The 21,129-nt window shown below is 38.7% G+C and overlaps 1 protein-coding gene and 1 long non-coding RNA gene across 4 annotated transcripts in view; one reads left to right on the top strand and one right to left on the bottom strand.

Annotated features, from left to right (window-relative positions):
• OLFM3 (olfactomedin 3) overlaps positions 1 to 18,382 on the bottom strand; it is a 54,559-nt gene extending 36,177 nt beyond the window's left edge. Inside the window, exon 1 of one of the 2 annotated variants that reach the window (XM_027651780.1) lies at positions 18,006 to 18,382. In XM_027651780.1, the coding sequence (XP_027507581.1) occupies positions 18,006 to 18,074 (69 nt within the window). In that variant the 5' untranslated portion in view covers positions 18,075 to 18,382. The remainder of the gene's footprint in view (positions 1 to 18,005) is intronic. The other variant, XM_027651779.1, reaches the window with a different exon arrangement.
• Positions 18,383 to 18,892: 510 nt separating this feature from the next.
• Positions 18,893 to 21,129, top strand: part of LOC113951083 — a 159,668-nt gene continuing 157,431 nt past the window's right edge. For both annotated transcript variants that reach the window (XR_003529030.1, XR_003529029.1), the window contains exon 1: positions 18,893 to 19,089. This is a non-coding gene — a long non-coding RNA (uncharacterized LOC113951083). The remainder of the gene's footprint in view (positions 19,090 to 21,129) is intronic.

Here is a 21,129-nt window from a genome sequence, read left to right as displayed (position 1 = left end):
CAAGACCTTGCACAGTGCTGAAGGCAGGAGGCTGAGGTTGTTTTAATGCAACATCCTGTCAGTTGAAATACAAGGGCTCTGAAAAACTTTTCTCAAAAACAGAGGAAAAGTCCCTGCTTTGGACTATGTTTCTAAAAAACACAATATGAGCTATCATCTTTTGTAACTGAGACAACACTAACAAAAAAGTTCATGAACTGGAAGTGATGTAAAGCCTAAAGGGGAACATAAGGCATTCCAGTTACATTTAGAATAATGTTCCTGAACTATAATTTGTGATAGTTGATCAAGCACTAACTCGATCAACTGTTTTCCTTTCTTTTCTGTAGCATAGTATTTAGATCTGTTCAGTCACACCTGCACATTTCATTAGATAGCTCAGTGAGTGGTTACAACTTATGAATGAGAACTCTGTAATGCTCAGATGATAAATTCAGTAAGTGATTTTGAAGACTTTAGAGCAAAGGAGAAGAGCTGCATGGCCTGAAGTTTTTGTTAGTTTGAGACAAATGTTGTTCATTTCACTTCTGAGAAATGCTCTCGTGACATCATCTGTCAGCATAAAGCACTCAAATTTCAGCTCTGTTTCTAGGATGATGCAGGGCTGAGAGTTTGTGATGCAAGTATGTTCAGTTGTTCAGTTTTGGAGAAATGGGTTAAATGTCTTTTTGAGCTTCTGTTTATAGTTTACTTTCTATTATTCTGTGATTGTTCTGATGAAGGCAGGGAGCACAAGACTTGTTTCTGGGTGGAGGGAGTGAACTGTGAAGGAGAAAAATTTCTGAAGTACCCAAAAGACTTTTCCTCTTTTCATATGATATTACAAGGTGGAGGGGGTGGGATTCCCCCCAAATACTATTAAAATGAGTGACGTTCTTAGAGGGCAGCAGAGTGACAGAAAACAAGCTCTGGTCCACTAAAACCAGTCAAACAGAACAATGGTGGTATCTTAGTACAGATAAGCTATGCCTCTTAGCTTCTCCTCAAATCAGTAATTCATAAGTTTTTAATCTTTTTAAGACACTGTTTCATTTATGTCTTTTCTTTATGTTTGTATATGAGCCCAGACTAAGAATTGAGGAGAAGGCACAATGAAGGTTAATGGAGCTCTCGGGTTCAAGTAACTCATATGAAATAGAAATAATTGACTAAGAGGAGGTGTAACAAAATCAAATCCAAAAATACTTCATGCAGAGTTCATAACAGACTAAATAACACTTTCAGACAGCTGCAATGTAATTTTACCAAAATGAGATAAAACAAATACCAAGTAAGTGTCAGAGTGAACAAAGGAAGGGTCCCTCCTGTGTCCCTTTAAAAATATTTTTTTTTCTGCATTATTCCTCTAGTGTATAGGGAAGGAATAAGAATGGAAAGAGCAAGAAACATTAAAAACCAAACCACTCCTCCCGTTGATACAGGAGTATATATTCCTGAAATCTCTCATAATTCAAAGTCAAACACACAAACAGAATTCTCTCTCTTATTTTGGTAAACATGTGAAAGCATTATGAACTCAGCACCATATTGTGAGATCAGCTGTGTGACTGCTGAGCAAAATAAGGAAGAATGAGTCCTGTTCTTTTGTTCTTCCCACAGGGAGCTATATAGAATTTCAGGACAGGGAGGAATACAAGAACAATTCTCTTCCCAAGATAATCTGCCACTGCAAATGAGGCAGTGTGACAAGAATAGTAAACACTTTCTTACATTAATAGCAACAATTAACATCTTTGGAGGAAAGGGGGAAACAGTTCTTTCTTCGCACTGTTCATATAATAGTAAACCCATCTAATGATCATTAAGAATTGGATCCCCAGGGCATAATTTGTAGGTCTATATAGATTACAAAGGTCTATATAGATTACAAAGGCTTTCTTCACAATCTTATAAAGAAAGAATGGTCTTCATTCATCTGGAAATGAGTTGTACTCTACGTGCTAGAAAACCTTGAAGGGTTTGGAACACAATTTTCATTAAGGACAAGGAATCGACTTGTGTCAGTTGGCAAATAATTCTACTGCACTTTCGTCTTTTCAGGTTCAGTCAGTAAAGAGCAGACTAATTGTCCAGTGAGGGTTTCCTGACAGGCATGCTCTGGAAACTCCATGGGGGTGGAAGCTGTCACAGCAGTGCAGTTAATCAGCCATCTCCTAAGTGCCATAGGAGTTTCTCAGAGGGACTCCACAAAACTGCTTCATATGGGTTAACAGGAGGTTATCCAAGCTCAAGTTCTTTGTTCAACCAAATTTTAATTCACAGAAAGGCACTAAGTATTTAAGTCTGGATCAAGTCTGGCTATATTATTTTCCATTTCACTGTCTTTCAAATTGCTCCTTAATTTCTCTTTGGTAATAATAACAATTTTAATTTAGACAGACACTTTAACCTAAGGCTGTCATAGTATTTTAGTGTGGTCAGTCCAGCCCAGAACAAAGAGGAGTTCTAAAAGCTTGTTACTTTCCATATGATATGAACAATGTGTGTTCCTGTCATGGTTATGAATCTACAGTTAAATTCCTAAAACCCTGGAGTGACAGCAATGGAGGTAGAACTGAATGTGACATCTACTGATTGTAGCTGAATACACCTGTGACAAAATCTAGCCTGTAAGCTGTAGATTTGGAATAATACAAATATAACTCGTGTATGACTCAGTAGCATGTCTATATGCACTTCACAATGTATGGAGAATATAAGTGCATGTGTGAGACAACCTCAAATAAATGCACTTTGTTTCTAGATTATGTACAATAAATACTAAACACTAGGTGACAACATATTATCTAACCACTAAACGTGGTAGAGGTAATCATATATTAATAATGTGAGGCCATTGTTATGCAGAACTAAATCCCTAAATTCTTATTCAGTTAGACAGAATAAGGATTAAGGATTTTGCTCTATATTGTCTCTTCGCCAAACATAATTACTTAGTTGCGAGTGTGCACGGTAAAAGAAATCATGTTGTCTGCCACCGTGTACAGAAAGAACAGAACTATTCTCTTTTTCACACTCTGATATTGCACTGTTCTCAAAACAGTCTCTGAAAATTGAGCTGAAAAAAGCAGCATGAATTCAAACTACTATATCTGTGTTTTGCAGCTTTCCAGTCCTAGTGTTGGCAAATAATGAAACAGTGTCTGCATGATAACTAATAGAAAAATGATGAGCAAAATCCTTACCAAATATAAATGATGTTTAGTTCTATAAGCCTTTCTGTGTGTGAAATGCAATTCTGAGCGTACCTTAAGGTGGTTGTTAGTGGTGACTCTAAGCTTTAAATGTCAGTATATTATGCAATTTACCTGTCTTCTCAAAAAGTAGTGAGTCCCATTGTGTCTTCTGGTATCTAACTAACCCTGATGTGACTGCCTTCAGTGTGGTACCTTGTTTACACCACTGTAAAGGATGTCATGATTTTGTTCTCTGAACATTCCTTCTGCTCATTGGTTCACTGGACATATAGAATGAAGACACTCAGGGTGATTTTTTTTCTTTCCAAACATAATCAATAAATATCGTTTAGGGGGAAAAAAAAATCTTTATACATGCCTGATCAACTCCAAGTAACCTGTAATAATGGACATGTTTGCTGGAGTATATGGGTTTATTTGAATATTAAAGTCTTACCAGAACTAAATATTGATGGAGCAGTTTTATTTAGCTAATGACGAACAGGCAATAAATAGAATAACTTTCTTTCTTAAAAATTTTTCAAACAGAGGAGAAAAGGCATTTGAGAATTCCACCACACATAAACCAGCTAAACTTTGCTTCAGCACTAGAATGGGTCCTGAATCAGCCTGACTGTCACCTCTGGTGACAGTAATGATGCAAAAAATGCCTTGTTATTTCAGCTTAGGATTCCTCTACTGAGGAAGAGGGAAGGAATAAAATGGGGACAAGGATGTTAAATAAGGGTGGCCAGATTCTGTCTCATCTAACTTTTTAGTGCTGTGCAGGTGTCAGTCCCAGGCACAGCCAGTAATTACTGGCTTGGGGATGGCAGGATCAGTAACACCACAAAATTATAACAAAGAATTTAGTTAGAGTCAGATCCTCAACTGGTATAATTGCCTGTTTGACTTTTGACAGTGCTTAGGGGCTGCAGCATCTCTCAATTAGAAACAGAGACCAGAGATAAAGTAATTTTATGTTATCCTCCTGCACCATATACAAACGGAATGGCCAAAGCAAAAGGGGTACAAGTTCTGGCATCCTAAGTATAATTCTTTTTTGTTCTTTTGAAACATCCTGAATCCATAGAATCATCCAAGCAATATGCTGCCTGAAAAGATCCACTGTTGATGGTTCCTCCCTTTAAAGTGCGATCACTTTGTCTGGTATTAATGAAGAAATTAACTCCCATTTATGCTTTCCTGACGCTCATATATGGGAGCTCACAAGTTTCTTTTTTTCCTTTAATGAATCTTTGGAAATGACAGAGCAAAAATATCTAAGAAATCCAAACTATTCTCCCCCCCCAGGGAGTAATAGAAAAAGAGTACTGAAATAGGAAAATAAAATAATTTTTTTCCCCAAGAACTTGATTTGGAGTGCAGTGTGATTGTGTTTTTCTGATACAATGTCTTATAACTCTGCAGCAAGAATAAACAAAAACCTTAGACCAGTTCTGTAGGACAGAGCTTGTAGGATCAGATGCTTCTCTGATGTTCTTTGGCTCTAAGTCACTCCATAATCTTTGTCACTCTCTCCCTGCTGCAGTGCAGACTGTTTGCAACTCCACTGATCCTTGTGCAGAAACACTGGCCTAGGTGTCCTAATGTATTTTAGTTGTACCTCAGACTAACGTAACTACAGCACATTCCTTTTCTAGCTACAGAATAAGGAAATTTATGGTCTTGATATTGTATTATATAAATCCCTTGTGAATCCCATAGTAAAAGTCATGTTATTTACTCTTTCTCATAGGAATATATATTGTTTCTTCTGCAGTAGTGTATGATATCCTCAAAAGACAAAACTGGACACAAACAGAAGAGGATGGCTTAGCAGTTCCTAGAAAGGCAGTGAAAGATAGTGCAATTCAAAGCAAATTCATACTGAATCTGTTCATAATTGTACATTCACAGTAGGCCTACAGAACATAAGCATTGGAGTGTTTTAGGCTCTATCATACTCTCCTGAGAAGTGCTGAGAATGCCATTATAGTTAAAAATAGACTGCACTGTATACTCAATAATAAGGCTAAGCAGATAATTTGATCTAAACAATTTAACGAAATTGTCTTCCTTTTTACTAGAATCAGTCAGCAGACAGAGTACTATTTTCAGCAACATTTCTATAAATAATTCCTGGTGTGTAACTATTTTATGAATAATTCACAAATCTGAAAGCTAAAATTTGAGCTACTTTGGACTGATAAGCCTTAAGTATATTGGTATTTCTTAAGTGAGTATGCAAAATTTGTTGCCCTACATAAATGCAAGTAAAAATATAAACTTGTATTAAAAAATATATTACAGTATTCACTAATGTGCTACTCCATCATTGATTTTGCTTGCTAGAAAAGTAGCATAAACACTTTTAACCTAGGTTTGTTTAAAAATTGGAATAACTATTTATGGAAGATTTTATTTCTGTTTTCTTTCCTATCTGCTGAGGGCATTGTGTTAGGAAAGAAAAATATTGAATCATTTGATATTATTCATCCTCATTTCCTTCATAGGCATCTTGTGCTCATGTGCTTATCTGGCAGAGATAATCTTTGATGGGCATAAGCTTGCTGACCTTGCCACAGGTGTGGTAACATTCTAATTCACAGCTGGCTGACAGGCAGAGAGAGGTACAACCACAGGGCTTTCTTTAGACACTCAGCAGTATATTTTTTAATGAAATATATCCCAGTCCCAATCTATTTTCATACCGTTAGTCTTATTTTTATTAATAGATCAGAGCCTTTGTGAAAGACAAAACAGTCCTCAAGATATCATCCAACTTTTTCAGATATTTCCATTTTCAGTGTTTTCAGGCTGTTCCCAGTAGAATTCTTTCTTTTATCCTCACACCGTTATCATTTGGGTTTCTTATCTTCCCTTTCTAAGCCTATTCTTCCCACTTTTCAGAATATCTAGTACATTTTTCACAATGTGTCCACTATTTAGCACATTCTGCTAAGTCCTTATTACTTTCATCCTTCTTTTCATCACAAGCTCTCACTGTATCACAGCCTTTTCAACTGAAATTGATTCTACACTTTATAAGGCTGATATCTCACGCATTCAGCATTTATAATGTAGGCACTGTTTCAAATGACACAATTCAGAATTAACAATTTTGGTGCCATTTGACAACTGAAGTTTCAAGGTAAACAGTGCAGGTGGTCTAGCATATAGCTTTGAATTGGATTTAGAGCTCATTTTTAAGAGTCAGCAGTGGCACAGCCTGTATACACAGTTAGGCACTTAAGGGTTTGTTCCAAAGTTCCCATATTACCTCTAGTGTTATATCTGGTCTTTCAGCCAGCTACTCTTCAAGGAAGTTGATCTCCAAGCACTCTTGTAATTAACAGACACCATGGCACTCATGCTGTGGAATAAGCCTTGACATTTTGTCAGGCAAGAATTCCCCCAACATCAGTGACTGTAGGTCTGGGCACACCTCATGAAAACAGAAGTGCAAAGCCTCACTGACTGGAAATGGGGAGGATGTGCTCTGTTTGGCATGAAGATGTCTCTAACTGGATGCTGCCAATTTTAAAATGTTTTGAACTCAGAGTCCAGCAGAAAATGCAGGGACTCTGAAGTAATATGCCTGATCTGCAAATGTGAATTTTCTGACTGGATATAATTTTTAAAAAGAATTAAAATGAGCAAGTAGATTATTTTAAATATTTCTTCAGATTATGTTTAATTGATGGTGGTAGGTATGCTGACCATTAGTTCCTCATGCTACAGTCCATACTTTGTTCAAGCAGACTTATATTAAAAAATGGCCTCCCAAAACAATGAATATATAAAAAAGGCACCTTTAGGCAGTGGTGGGTTCTTCAGCCTCTCTTCACTCCCTGCCATAAAGCATTTTAGTTAAACTGATACTAATTGGAGTAAATGCTCCAGAATTTGGATATATGCCCTTAGAAGTCCAGCTGAAAGTCTTTGCAGTCCAATGAACAAGTTACTAGATCCGTCTGTTATGGACTTTCAAGTAAAATCAAACATATATGATGCATGAACCACAATCGTGAATTCTTGTAATGCTGGGATACTTTCCTTAGGTAAACAGTGCAGTTGGCTTGACATGCTCTTATTTGTAGCTCAGAGGAATTTATTTCAATTACTTTAAAGATAATAATAGAAATAATAAAATTCAGCATATGAAATGATATAGAGGGGACTGGAAGAATCTGTCAAAACTTAGCAACACTCTTTAAGAATCTCTCAAAAGCAAAAGATATCAGGTTCCTGGAAAAAGCAGCCATCCTCTAAAGGCAACTAAATACTGCAAACACAAATGCCTTAGCTGTTAGGGGCACCTGTAAGGAATGTGGCGAGTCAGAAAGCATTCCAAGATTGCAAACAAGGAGTGTGTGGGTACAGAATAACAATGAGCATTTTGGAGAGAGAAGAAAGGAGAAGCCTAAGGACTTTGGTAGTAAATTAGCTAATGATAGCAGATTTTTTTGCAGAGGAAGCAAAAATATTAGAAAAGAAAAATATCACATTTATTAGTTTCATAAAATCTGCCTAAGTTTGGGAAGCTAATGATGGCATGATACAGTAAGTCTTTGGAACTGTAATTGAAATTTATGACAATGGATAAAAAAGAGTGATAATTTAACACAAAAATAGCTACTGGAGGTAGGAGTCCAGACTAATTAGGGAAAATATAACATCAGTCATTCTTAGGCATCAGAGGCTATTAAAAACAGAAAATCACAAAATACAAATAGCTTATGTCCATAAATGCTAATGAGAAAGGGCATGTAAGTGTTAGACAATATATACTTGCATATAGTTTGGGAAAATTCTGAAGAAGAAAAGATGCAACCTTGTTTCTATTTAACAGAAAAGCTAGGCAATTAGGGCTTATCAGGCACATTTTTCAATAACTACATCACTATTATCATCCACTCAGAAAGTGATTTGGGAAACCATATAAGAAAACACAAACTGGTCATGTCCCTTGTAAGGAGATGGACTCAATGGCCTAACCAGTCTTAATATTATTTAATTTCTATGGTATTTCTAAATGGGAAAGAGCTATCAGCAAGAGCAATTAATTTTATTCCTGAAAGACACTGGTGAATGTAGTATGAGTGCCAGGAGCATCTGGGTAAATTTTTCTCCTGTATGCACATAGGGGTAATAGCCATTACTGTAGCTTTCTCACTTGACAAATCTAGAACTGGGCAAATTTGAATAATACAGATTACTGCCAGTATTATATCAAAATCCCATTTGTTTCATTTTCTCAAAAATTTAAAAAATGCTTTTGGTATTGCCTGGTGGCTTCTTATACAGTGGCCTTATCAGAGATATCAGGGAAGCCATGTCATTCTGTCTTCTTCTGGTTTTGAAATCTCCAAAGGAAGCATGTCTCTTCACTTCTCATTCAGGGATAATTTCACTGTCTAGTCTGACAAGCAGAGGAACAGATCTGCCTGTACATCCCTCCACACACAGATGATGTTGAAGGAATTGGAAGAGCAGATGTGTAGCATTTGCCTTCTTCCTCGTGCTGCCCTCTGGAGCTCACAGCAGGAGGAGGAAGAGGGGGAAAGCTAGCACTGACTGAAGTATAAATAAAGGTATTTTTGGGAGGAGAAACTGTACTTCTCTGGCTGCTCTAAAATTCCTCAATGTAGTCCCTGGTGGCACTCATAAAAGCAAGTTATTGCTTCATGAAATACTTTTAATGACCACTGTGTTCTAGCCAATGCAGTTTTTCATTCTGATTGCTTGAGGTGAGAAAGACCACCTTAGAGAAGGAGCACTTCATATCTAAAAAAGATAAACACCATGGTCTAAATAAATGGAGCATTCTGAGAACACTGATTAAGACAATCTTTCCATTCAAAATTTTCTTCAAATGCACGGTCTTTTTCATTGAGAAACAGAAGGGGAACAAGTATCTGTATAGATCTCTCCGCAGACTGAGGTTGTATTTTGCTGTTTTAAAGAAAGGACATAACATTGCAGAAAGGACATAACAGAATTGCATCAGCAACATCCACTCCATATAAGGACAACAGCAACCATTTAAACCCAGCAGGGTCCAATATATAAACATAAGGTCAGTACCTGGAACTTTGGATATGCTTATTTTACTCTATCACTGCAGTGAAGATACTCACATTCATTGACCTGAACTTGAACAGCATATGCATGTGGCTTTAAGAGAAAAAGCAAGTCCAGAGGGCAAAGAAAGATCAGCAAAAGACGACAACTACAGCACAGAAATCTGAACTCCTCGAATTGTGCTGCATAGATTGCTGATCACAGCAAGTAGTATGGAAGGGAAACAAGGTAGAAATGTATTTCTATACCATCTGCTAATATGGAAGTGCTTATTTTAGCAGTGTCTGCAGAACTAGTTTAGCAGAAGGTCATTAAAAATTATTTTTATAAACTTCTTATTAAAGAGGATTAGAATGCAAATGAGCTACTTAACCTTGTAAGAGCCACAACTAACAGACTTGTTGATGTCATAAGTGAACCTGTCATATCACAGAATGTGGGAATACGTGATGCATACATAACTTCAGTAGTTTTATATGCAAATTCAGTAGTGGAGTAAAGACATAGCCAATTCTATTATTTACATGCCCTCCTACCTCAGAGGAACTTCTATTCTTTGCTTCTGGTTTCAGTATATTTTTCTGGGCCAGGACACTTCCATAAAACTGGAAACTAATTTTTGTGTGACACAGTATGGAATATAGTTTCCAGTTTACTCACCCATCTTTCAGCTGCTTTTTTTGTATACCTAGTTTAATTGCATATGTTCCTAACATGCATACTGCTGAGCTTGTTGAACAGTAATGTCCATATCATTTTCATATCAACATATTAATCACAAAGAAAAGCAAGAGCACTTGCAAAATTTGTGCTGGGCACTGAGGAGGTATCTGAAGTCAGCAGATTCCTGCCTGTTATGGGGCAGGCAAAGGTGGAAGTAGGATTAGCCTTTGGGTTAAAGAGTCAGAAGGGAATTGAGGTTTTAAAAAGTCAGAAATATAGGAGACCATAATCTTTGCTTGTGGCTAAAGCTGATCCTCATGGGAGATTGTTAACACACATGTTTTTAGTGTTTTGGTAAGTATGCAGGTATTCAGAAACAGGAGGGAAAACAGGTCAGTGGCAATCTTTGTATTTAGGCTTCTCTGCCTGACATACATCTCTGTATTCTTTATGCAAGTGCCCAGAAATACCTGTGATGACAGCAAGCAATACTGATCTGAGACCTCATAAGAAATTCAAACCTGTGACACACCTGATTTGAACTGAGTGCACATATCTAAAACTGTATCTACATTTCTTGTACCATCATCCATTCTATCTACTATCTGTTACTGTTTGTAACAATAGTTCAATGTTACAACTACACTTTTTTCTATGTATTTTCTTGGAAAAAAAGTCCTGATACCATATATTGAAAATGCAGCCTTACTATAAAAAGGTAGAATAGGTAGGATAATATTTAAGAGATTATACAAAAGGAATAGGAAAAAAATAATTGCAGTAGGGAGGCTGAGACTGAAAAACCCCATTTAATATGAATAAGGAAGCATATGATAGGTTTGTGTTTATAATCAGATCAATAATATTTGCTGTCACCACAGGTATTAATGTATTCTATATGTGCTGAAGTTCATATTTGTGTAAATCTATTTTAAGACTGAAGTCCAAACTCAAATAACATTTACAATATCATATATGGAAAATTACTGAGGTGCTTAGTTGTCTCCTTGAAAGGAGACACACTGAAATGCATTTGGAAGTGTTTTCCTGTAGCACTGGTTCTAAACTAGGGGGTTCGTGAAATTCTCTACAAAACTCTTTTTTAATAACATCTCCCAATAATTTAAGAATAATATTCACCATGTTGTGATTGGCCCTTGATAAGAGAGTTCACTCAGTTCTCACTCTGAACAGAGTTAGGATTTTCCAGTTGTTCTGGCTCCCCCCTCACAGGTTACTTTACAGCTTGCAGAGAAAGCAAACACAATTTCCCAACACCAGAGCAGTGAAAAGGGCTACTTGCTTTCAGAATTTGCTTAAGCTGCTGTTATGAGGACTGTTATGCTGACTGATATGCTTTTCGGTGAAATAAGTAAACAGAAACATTAAATCACAGTTCCAAGGATTTGTTCAGTTAGAAGGCAGTGCAGCAGACAGATGACTGTTCTTCAGGGGAATGCAGGATGAAACACGTTACATTTGTGTTATCTGGGGCTGCTTTAGGTTAGTTATTTATGTGCTTTAAAAGTCTGAGAAAGGCTCAGAAGAGGTCAGAACAGTAAAGTTTCTCTAATTCTTCCTCAGGAAAAAAGTTTTAAATAAATAGGAGTGCATATTTTATGAGTAATTACATAAAATGTTTTTCTTTCTTGTGAAGAGACACAGCTATAGAAGCAGCTGGGTGAGAATTGACAAAATTCCATATCCACAGGTCTGGTATTAAATAGGCCTTTGGCTATAACTCAAGTTCCAATTTATCATTGTTTACTGACTTATGAAAAATATACCTGGTTGTTCCTTTTGCCTTTCTGAGAAGTAAACCTCTGTCCGGAAGCTGAAGGCAGCAGATGACAGCATGACAAAAAGCATATGCTATGTGTGATACCACCATGAAACTCCGAGTAAGCAAATTATTGTGTATGCTCCTCTATCCATTAATACAGTTATCTTCTCAATGTTAACTGCCTGTATCACCAATATTGTGTGCTCTGTGTTTCCTTCCCTAAGCATGGACATTGTCTGGTGTATTCAATTAATTAATATGAATCAGTCATGTTGTTGGAAAAGGTAGTTCTTAGGAAACTATTTCTGGAAGCTGGCCATTGAAGAGGACCCCTAGAGATCATTTAGTTTTAGACAACACATACCTCGCTAGACAACTGGTACTAACTTACTTTATCTGATACATTGGTTATTTCCCTACTTACTGAAAAATCTTTTAGCCCTATTCCAAACAGGATGGAATGGGGATAAGCTAATCCATACAGAGGGCCTTATTATTTTGCATTCTGGTGTCATGGTGTTTCTTTAAGACAGAAATATGAATTCTCCAATTCCAAACAAAATGAAATCTAGACTTAGAAGCTCCTTAATGTCAGGAATTAAAACAATGACAATAAAAATGTTTTTGAAATAGTTTTAAGTGTTCTAGTAAATTGTGCTGCTGATGGAAAGTCAGTTGCTTTTGAGTCACTAATGAAAAAATTGGAAGCTGCAGTTCATGCTTACAGTGAAGTATCACTGATTTTTGGAAGTAATGCTGTGACATAGGAAGTTGTCTCCAAGATACATTTCCAAGTACTTTTAAGAGTAATATGTATTGCTACTGTATTTCTGTTTTTTTTACTGACCTAGATGACTAAGAATTCTGCTGGCTAAGTTCTTAGGTGGACTCGTTAACGTGGATAGAACCATGTGCTTGGGTCACACATCTTGGTTTAAAAACATGGGAATAATAGATCTGGTCTGGAAATCTGAGGTAAATCCAAAAATTTCTGAAATTCTGAAAGTAAGAGTAGTTTTTCACTGTTTCTGAATTCTTACTATGAAAAGAATTCTGTATTCAAACCCAGGCACACAAACCTTTCTCTAGGTTTCATCTTAAACAAGAAATCTACTGCCTTGTGGAGTGAAGCAGTACAATGGACTGCTGCTCTTGTGAAAGATGGTCCTTGAGAGGACTTCTCCCAGACTACTGATGCAAAGATTTACAGAAGGCTTTTGAATTTTAACTGGTTTTCTGTGAAGATTCAGTAAGAATGCCTAAGTGATGCCCTGAAGCATTTCTGTCATACTACAGTATTGAAAAAGGGGACTTCAGTGCCCAAAATAGACTGGACTCTCTCTGATGACTCCCTGCTCATTTCTTCATAGGTTCCTTATGAACATCATGTATTTTAACTTGAAATTTACAACTATGGTAAATCGTTAGCCAAGCAGAAACACCATTTTGAGAGCTGCTGTTTTAATGTTGTTTTAATAGCTGCAATACTGCATTTCCTGGTCCTGACAGTCCCCTTCCCTGCTTCTTTTTCTTCCTTGCATATTTTGTGAATTGATTCTCCTTCACTGGCTTATGTCTTGGCCAAATACAGAAGAAACTTGGAAGCCTGGTTACCTGAAGGCAATATGCATCTAATGGAAAAATGATTGTTTCCTGTGAGAATATGTCTGTGTATATACATATACATACATATACAATTTTTTTTGAGATTTAGTATAACACATAGAATTGTTTTTTGAGTGTATTTAAAGGAGTAGCAGTCATAATAGTAAGCAAAAGAGGAATCTGTTTTTAAACAGAGAAAAAAAAAGACCTCTTTCCATAGCATCAACAGTTTTAAAAAGCCTTTAAAGACCATGTGATGTCTGATAGCACCAGGAGAGTTAGCACTCTCCTGCAGATGTCACTCACGTGCGTGTTTTTGCATATTCTCTTCCAATATCTTAATATATGTTACTTAAAATGATGTAGTGAATACCTTTCTGTGATTCTATATAACATAATGGTGGATGTATGACATTGAGTGTAGATGAACAGAAAATATATGAAGCATCCTTTTTCTCCCAGGTCTGAAAGGTCAGAAGGCACTGGATTGATCACTGCAGGAAGAACCAGTAGCGTTAACAGTCTGGTGTTTACACACTGACTGAAGTTACTAGAGAGAGAGTGATGTAACTGGAATGACATCTGGGAGAAAGCCCAGGATATATTCATAGTAATAGGATGTTCTTCAATGGCTTTTGAATCACATTGCACAGAAATGGGAGAACAGGCACCAAGTGAGAGTTGACCACATTCAGCAATTAATGATTTAGAGCATTCTTAAATCTTGCAGGCTAAATAATTATGTATGATTTCCATATTGACTGACTACTAATACTGTAGGAAACAGGGTCAATTAATTTCCAAGTAGGTAATGGGGTTTCCATTAAATTTTGTGGTGTATTGTAGTCCTGTGAGTCATATTTCCAATAATAATAGTATATTGTGGTAACCCTTTTTTGTACATAGTATTCTTATAAAATCTTGCAATAGGGATGAATTAATTTGCATTTCTAAGCAGCACTAAAGCAGGGCACTCTTCCTGCTGAAAAGTTCTTGAAATGCAGGGAAGAGAAAGATTTTAGTGGCTATTTGTATAGTCTGACTATGTGGGAAAATCATAATTTTTAAAATCTAGAAACACAGCCATTCCAAAGATCAAAATGCAAAGTTTAATTAAGCATGCAAAAATAGATGACTGCTTTCAAATTTGCTTTTATTTTTTAGTGTTAACATTCCCCAAACATCCCGTTATCCCAAGCAATGAACATAAATCACAGTTGCTTTCTGTAACTGTCCCTAATGATACTACACTTAGCTTCCGTTTGGGATTGTACTTGGCACTTGTCTTCTGAAACATTTTTTGCAAAATTCAAATAAAGGAAATGAACAGATGAAGGATATATAGGCATTATAAAATTTAAAAGCCTGAAGTTCATTAACTGCATTGAAACACGAACAGATTTTTCAGATCTATTTAAGTTTTCAAAATTAAACTTAAAAAATGCCATCTAGACTTGGAAACACACTGAGCTTGATTTCTATGTGGAGCAGCTTTACCTGACTGTAAAATGCTTGCTTGGTTATACTACTGTGATTATCAAATGACGGCCAGCAAAGCAACCCTTACAAAAGAAGTCCACATTACATACTGTGAAGGCCATTACAGAAAACTCCAGGTATAGAAAAACAGCACAGATATGCCATCTAGCAGTAACTCTTAGAAATGTCCTAATCTTGAACAGTTTCTTCTTTCAAGATAATTCTTTCAAGAGTAAGACAAAGGAAAGGCTTTATATTGAAGTTCTTTCCCTTTAGCTGGCTTCCTGCTGAATGTCTAGTCACTCTACTGGAAACAGACCTTTAATGAAATATCATCAATATTTTTTTTTTATTTTTCCATGTAAATACAGAGAAAAAATAGAATAAAGTTAACAAATACAACATTTAATAAGTATCTTAAATAGATACTCAGTAATTAGCACTAAGTGTGTTAAAATTTATTGTTAGTGAGCTGTCTTCAATTTGTTAAAGAAACATTTCCTCACCGGGTCAATATTCTATATCAAGGTTATTAGCAAAAAAAAAAAAAAGAATTCAAAAGCATGGGCAATAAATTACTGTGGTTGAAATAAAATGTTCATCTTCCAGAGACTGAAGAATTACATATAAATTTTTGTTACATATTTTACCATAAGATGGCGATACTTAAACACTCCACTATTAGTAAATAACCGAGTAAGTTTAGCATAACATCTCTGTCGTAATAGGAGTGCCTGTGGATAGCAGTCTTGATTCAGTGATGGCCTGGTATTTAAGTAGAGCTTTTTTATTCCCCCAGGCATTATTTTAAAATAATTGATCAGTAAAATGAATTATTACCTGAAAATTATGTGGGACATCAATAGGAAGGTATTGTGTATACTTGAAATGTCTGATGAGATTTATCTCCATAAGCTGAATAGTTTGTGAGTGTCAAGGGCATGTAAAAAGTTGTCTGTCTAATCATGAGCATACTGCACAAAGAAGGAATTTAACATCCCCTTGTTTTCTACAATTAGCTTCATATCATATATTTGCTTCCTAACCTGCAGAGCAGAAAATTAGTCTATTTCAATTTAGCATACAGCAAGATAAATAATTGAGTACTAGTTCCATTTCTAAAGTGAGAGTTCAGTCAGAACTTGTACTTTTTTGCTAAAAATAGCCTGCAAACATTTTTACAGATATATTTTTTCATAGAAATATGAAATATATTGTTCATAGTCAACAAAATTAATTATGTGCCATATGGCATTTTTTTATGCTTAATGTGGTGTAGCATGAATTTGACTTCACTATTTTTTGCTTATGAAAACCCAGTTTAACTCTGATAGACACCAGAATTCTAATTTTCATCTAATCTTAAGGACTTTTTAGCTTTTTTTATTCCTGACCCTTAACAAAGTCAAAATAGCCAGTAAAGAATATTTTAATATCCCTGAAAATGTCACACAGAGTGATGAATAAAAGGCCATTTCATGCCTTCTGCACAGTATGCCAAAGCAAAAAAGGCTGGAAGCAAAGTTTCAAAAGTTAATTTATGCCACTTCATTCCAGTGCCTCATCCTGGTTTTCAGTGCTGGATGGTGATAGACACATAAGATGGAACATTTCTTCCCACTGTTATTTCAGAGCCTGAACTAAAAGAATAATTCTATCAGCTGTTTGTTTCACTAGTGATTCTACTCTTCTGGGGACAGAGTGACACAAATTTTGGTTTTCCTGCTTTCATGCAGTGTCTCTTAAGTATTTAACTTTATGGATCTCACTAAGGGTAAGAGAAGACAGAAAAATAAAGAAAATGAGTGTGTGGAAACCTGTAATTATAATGTGACCATGTGCTGCTATTTGCACAGGTATGAAACTCCTGTGTGTGCATTGCCTGATGACTCTCTACAGACACAGCAATAGCTGATGCTTTCAAATAGCTCCTATTAAATAGAATAGATATAACTGATTCCTTAGGTAACGTTATTAATTCTCTACCATCTCCTGCTTTTTTAAGTTGTCACTGTAACTTACTGATTGAAAAGCAGTCAGAATACTGCATGCGTAAATCAGGTTTTCACTGGCTTCCTTTTTAGGTTCTGTTTTTATGTTTTTAAAGAGGAGCATCTTCTCCATATTGTTAGAAATTCAGTGCATACTTGTATATGATTAATACCTTTATTTTAAAGGAAAAACCTACCAGAAGAGCTGAACATTGCCTCACGTGGTTGTCTGGTACCTAAATGGTATCGTTAAATTGACATTCAGCAACATACAATATAAATTGTGGCAACACGGTACGGACTGCTGCCGGTAATAGACTGCAATACTATAAGAATGTTTTCTCAATGTTCAGAGTTACAAGACTGCACACCACAAAAAGGAAAATGAGACAAGTTTTACATCTATAAAATACAGCTCTACAGACAGCTGCAGACCTAGGGGCTTTCAGTCATTATTGCTCTTAAGTGGTATACTGCAATTCCGATTTTTTAAATGACTTAATCTAAAATCTCTGTCACAAACCAGGTTGCATGGCTAAAACATATTGTTTGCTTTTATCAATACTTCAGTATCAGATGTGATCTTTCGGTCACCTGAACACAGCTGAAAATAACGGAACTCTGCAGCAGCCCCGAGCGTGGCTGTAGTACTAAATTCAGTGTCTTCACGTGATGCCTCCGGTTCCACTCTAAACAAATTTATTTCCTTTCGGAGGCTGTCGATCTCTGCTCCCAGCGCCTCGCTGCCTCCCCGGCACTGGTGCAGTCACCCAGCTCTATAAACGCCTCCGTGCCTTGGGTGGGACGGATCGCCGCTCGTTCCGGCTGTGCAGCTGCCGGCCTTGGACAGCTGCCGGCCTCGGGCAGGGGGGAGCCCGCCCAGCCCGCTCTGCGGCGGGTGCAGCTCCTGCGTGTGGCGGTGCGGGGGTCGCGGGCAGGTGCGGGGGGTGCCCGCTCTGCGCTCCGGGACCGGGGCCGTGGGCGCCGCCGCATCGCGCCCGCAGCCCCCTGACCGCGGGCGGCCGCCCCGCCTCGGGCCGGGAATCCCGGGGCCGGGGACAGCCATTCTCGCCACGAGCTCTCCCGCCTGGCCCCTCGGACGGCCAAGGACACGCACCCGTCTCTCCCCGGGGCCGCCCAGCGCATCGCCCGCTACCGCATACGCCGTGTGCGGGTCGGCTCCGCCGCTGCGGGAGAACTTGCCGCCCAGCCGGCTCCTACCTTGGAGGGATCGAGGCCGGCCAGCAAGGACAGCAGCAGGAGGTTGAGGATGCTGGCGGCCGCCCGCATCCTGATCCCGGGGCTGCCTCTCCGCGCCGCTCCTCTCAGTCATTCACTCTGCTCCCACTGCAGCGACCGCGCCGGCAGCCGCGCTCCCTGCCCGCCCGCCCGAGCCCGACTGGAGGCGGCAGCGGCAGCAGCAGCCGCCCGGGGAACGCTCATTCCGCGGGCAGCCTCGGCGCGGGGAGGGCGGGCGAGGCCAGCGCTGCCCGAGCAGCCAGAGCGGCTCCGCGGCCCCGTCCCACCCCGCCCCTCCCCTCCGCCCCCGGCCAGCCCACCGCCAAACTTTGGGCCCGGGAGACGGCGGAGCCAGCGCGGCTGGACCGACACGGGCGGCGGATGTGACATCAGCGCCACCGGGAGGGACCGGGCGGGGGGTGCCGAGGATGCGGCGGTGGCCGGGTTGGGCCGGGCCGGGCTGGGCTGGGCTGGGGACTCAGGGCTCAGGGTAGCGGCAGCCGCGGGCTGGGCAGAAGCGCGGTCGGGCTGCAGGAGCGCGGGGTGCCCCGTGCAGGGGGCGGCTCGCCGGACCCCCTCACCCGAACTGCGGGGTTGTCCCCCCTGCAGTGGCCGGCGGGGCTCGTCCCTCTGTGGAGGGCACACCGCTCTGCGCTGGCTGCGGGCGGGCAGGGGCGGCTCTCGGGAAAGGAGCACCTGGCACTGTGGCAGCGGGAAGGGGCGAGGGTGGGCTGAGGGGGGGAACCGCCGGGAGAGGGGTTTCCTCAGGGGGATCCCGCCGGCTCGCCCCCCCACCTAGAAAGTTAAGTCAGGGCTTGACTGAGCCCTGGTGAGGGGAGAGCCATCTCTCTGCTCCCTAGGTGGACCTTGGTTTGGCTGAGGTGGGAAAGCCTGTGTAGATGCAGGCTGGTGGAGGTCATTCGTTGAGGAGTCCCTTGAAAGCCTTCCCAAGGACATGTAACATGCAATCAACTTTCCTTTTCTCTAGATCAGCCAGTACCTTTGCAGTCAGACAACGCTGCTTTGCCAGCCGAGGCTCGGGGTGAGCTCCTCTCTGCCTGTACGGGTCAGTTCCCCAGTACAGGCAGGAGTGTGACTCGGCTGCCTCAGGGATGCGCATTCAGCACAGCTGAGTATGGCCCAAGTGAAAATAACAGAACTATTGTGTTAACACAGGCAAACTATGTTAATGTTTTAATTATTTTTCCCTTAGAAGACTCAAGCTCAAGATCTATGGGCAGGGTAATCTTGCTTATGGCATAGCCAAGATTAATATAAAAGTGATTTTCAGCTTTTCAGTTAGTGATTTTTTGGTCTTAACTAGATTCTCTGGGGTCTAGGTTATATGCTTTTTCAGCAGCTAGCACAGAAAGGCCAACACACTTGTGCTTTTTCTCTAGGTGCCATATAATGTTGACAAAGATAAAAATGAGCTAAAAATATCCTTAAATAGCAAAACATGAGTGTGAGGAAACAACCCTCAAACAAAACCAAACCCCAGTCTTGAGAGGGTGTTTTCGTTGAGTGTCTTACTAGAATAAGTGTGGACAGGGCATGGTTTTCTCACTGTCTCTGGGTCTATAAGATTGGTTTCTTTTGACTTAAAGAGCTAAGACCACTGCTGAAAGACAAATGGAGCAGAAACTGTTCTGCTTTCAGGCTATCTGAAAACATTACATGTCCTTGGCGTAGTGTTCCCAGGTCAAAATTGCTGATTTTTCTTACTGTGTTTTATTATATATTTGAATTTCTTCTTAGATTAAAATAACTAGATTTGCTTTTGTGAGTGGATTAAAATTTATATTTTATGCTAGGATACCTTAGATATCCCCTTTTGGTCATCAGTATCTTTTACAAAGATACAGTCTTTCATTTCCGTGGAACGTAGATCTACAAAGTGTGTTTCTTTATGACACGGAAAGGAAATTATAGAATTTATCAATAAGCTTCCATTGACATTTCAGGATCAAAAATTGAAAGAGAATCCCCTCTGATACAGACTCTATTGAATTGGCTTCTACGAAGAAAATATAAAAGATACAGAAAGGAGATTAGTTAATATTTTTTTTTCTGTAGAAAACATGTTCAATTTTCTATGAAATAACACAAAAAAAAAAAAGTTGCATATATTCATATGGATTGAATATTAAGTAAGGATACCAAAGCACTGAAAGCTTCAAGTTCTCCAAAGTGAATGGTGTTTTCACAAGAAACAATTTCCTGTGAAAAAAGAACATAGATTCTAACGCCACAAAGGCAGGTTTGATGGTATTTAGATCTTTTCTAGAGCCCCTCAGTGACTAGTTCTCTAACTTTCCCTACCTTTATTTTCTCCACACTTTTTTTCCCTTCTTTTTTCCTGTCTATCATAGATACGTGTGTATGAAACATTAAATTAATCATAGAATGCAAACTTTTTGAGGAGCTTCAGTGATGCAATATGTTTTTCCACTTCCTGATGCTGCTTGGAATATCTGTCTTTGAAATCAGTGAAATACGAAGAGTACAGTTAAAAATAAAACCAGTGATTCCCCAGGCCCCTAAAAACATGAGCCTTCAGATCTCCTGAACTCATCAGATACTTTTATGTGTTACAAATTAATAATTTGTTTGATATATGAAAAGGTACCAAAATATATTTCAAAAGGATAGCATTAGATGACCTAATTTTTTTCTACTTTATTTTAACAATCTATCAAGAAGAAAACAAAAATATGTTATAGATTTATTCCTTCCCCCTCTAGCAACCTGACAAGTAATATTTTCTTTGCCAGAAAAGACTATCTGAAGACTGCTGAGAATCACTAGCAATTAGTATCTGAAATAATTGTGTTTGTTAAAGTGTATCTGAAAAAATAAAAAAAAATTCAAGTCCTCATGAGAAGTTTTTATTTCTGCTGTATGCCCTGAAGTTGCAAGGAGATACCTGATTGTGAAGATCTCTCTCTAACAAAGCTTTTAATCGTCCTTAAAACCTATGAAATTCTATGTGAGTTACATTTCTTCTTGAACTCTTTGTGTGGAGATGGCTGCAGTCAGGGTGAATACTTGGTTGTGACAGAAAAGAGAAGGGATATCAAAATCTTTCCTGCAGGCATCAGTGACA

The sequence above is a fragment of the Corapipo altera genome, unplaced genomic scaffold (assembly GCF_003945725.1).
Source record: "Corapipo altera isolate COAL_440 unplaced genomic scaffold, ASM394572v1 57, whole genome shotgun sequence".
NCBI classification, from domain to species: Eukaryota; Metazoa; Chordata; class Aves; order Passeriformes; family Pipridae; genus Corapipo; species Corapipo altera.
The sequence above is the reverse complement of the archived record's forward strand: the minus strand, read 5'-3'. Positions and strand labels throughout refer to the sequence as shown.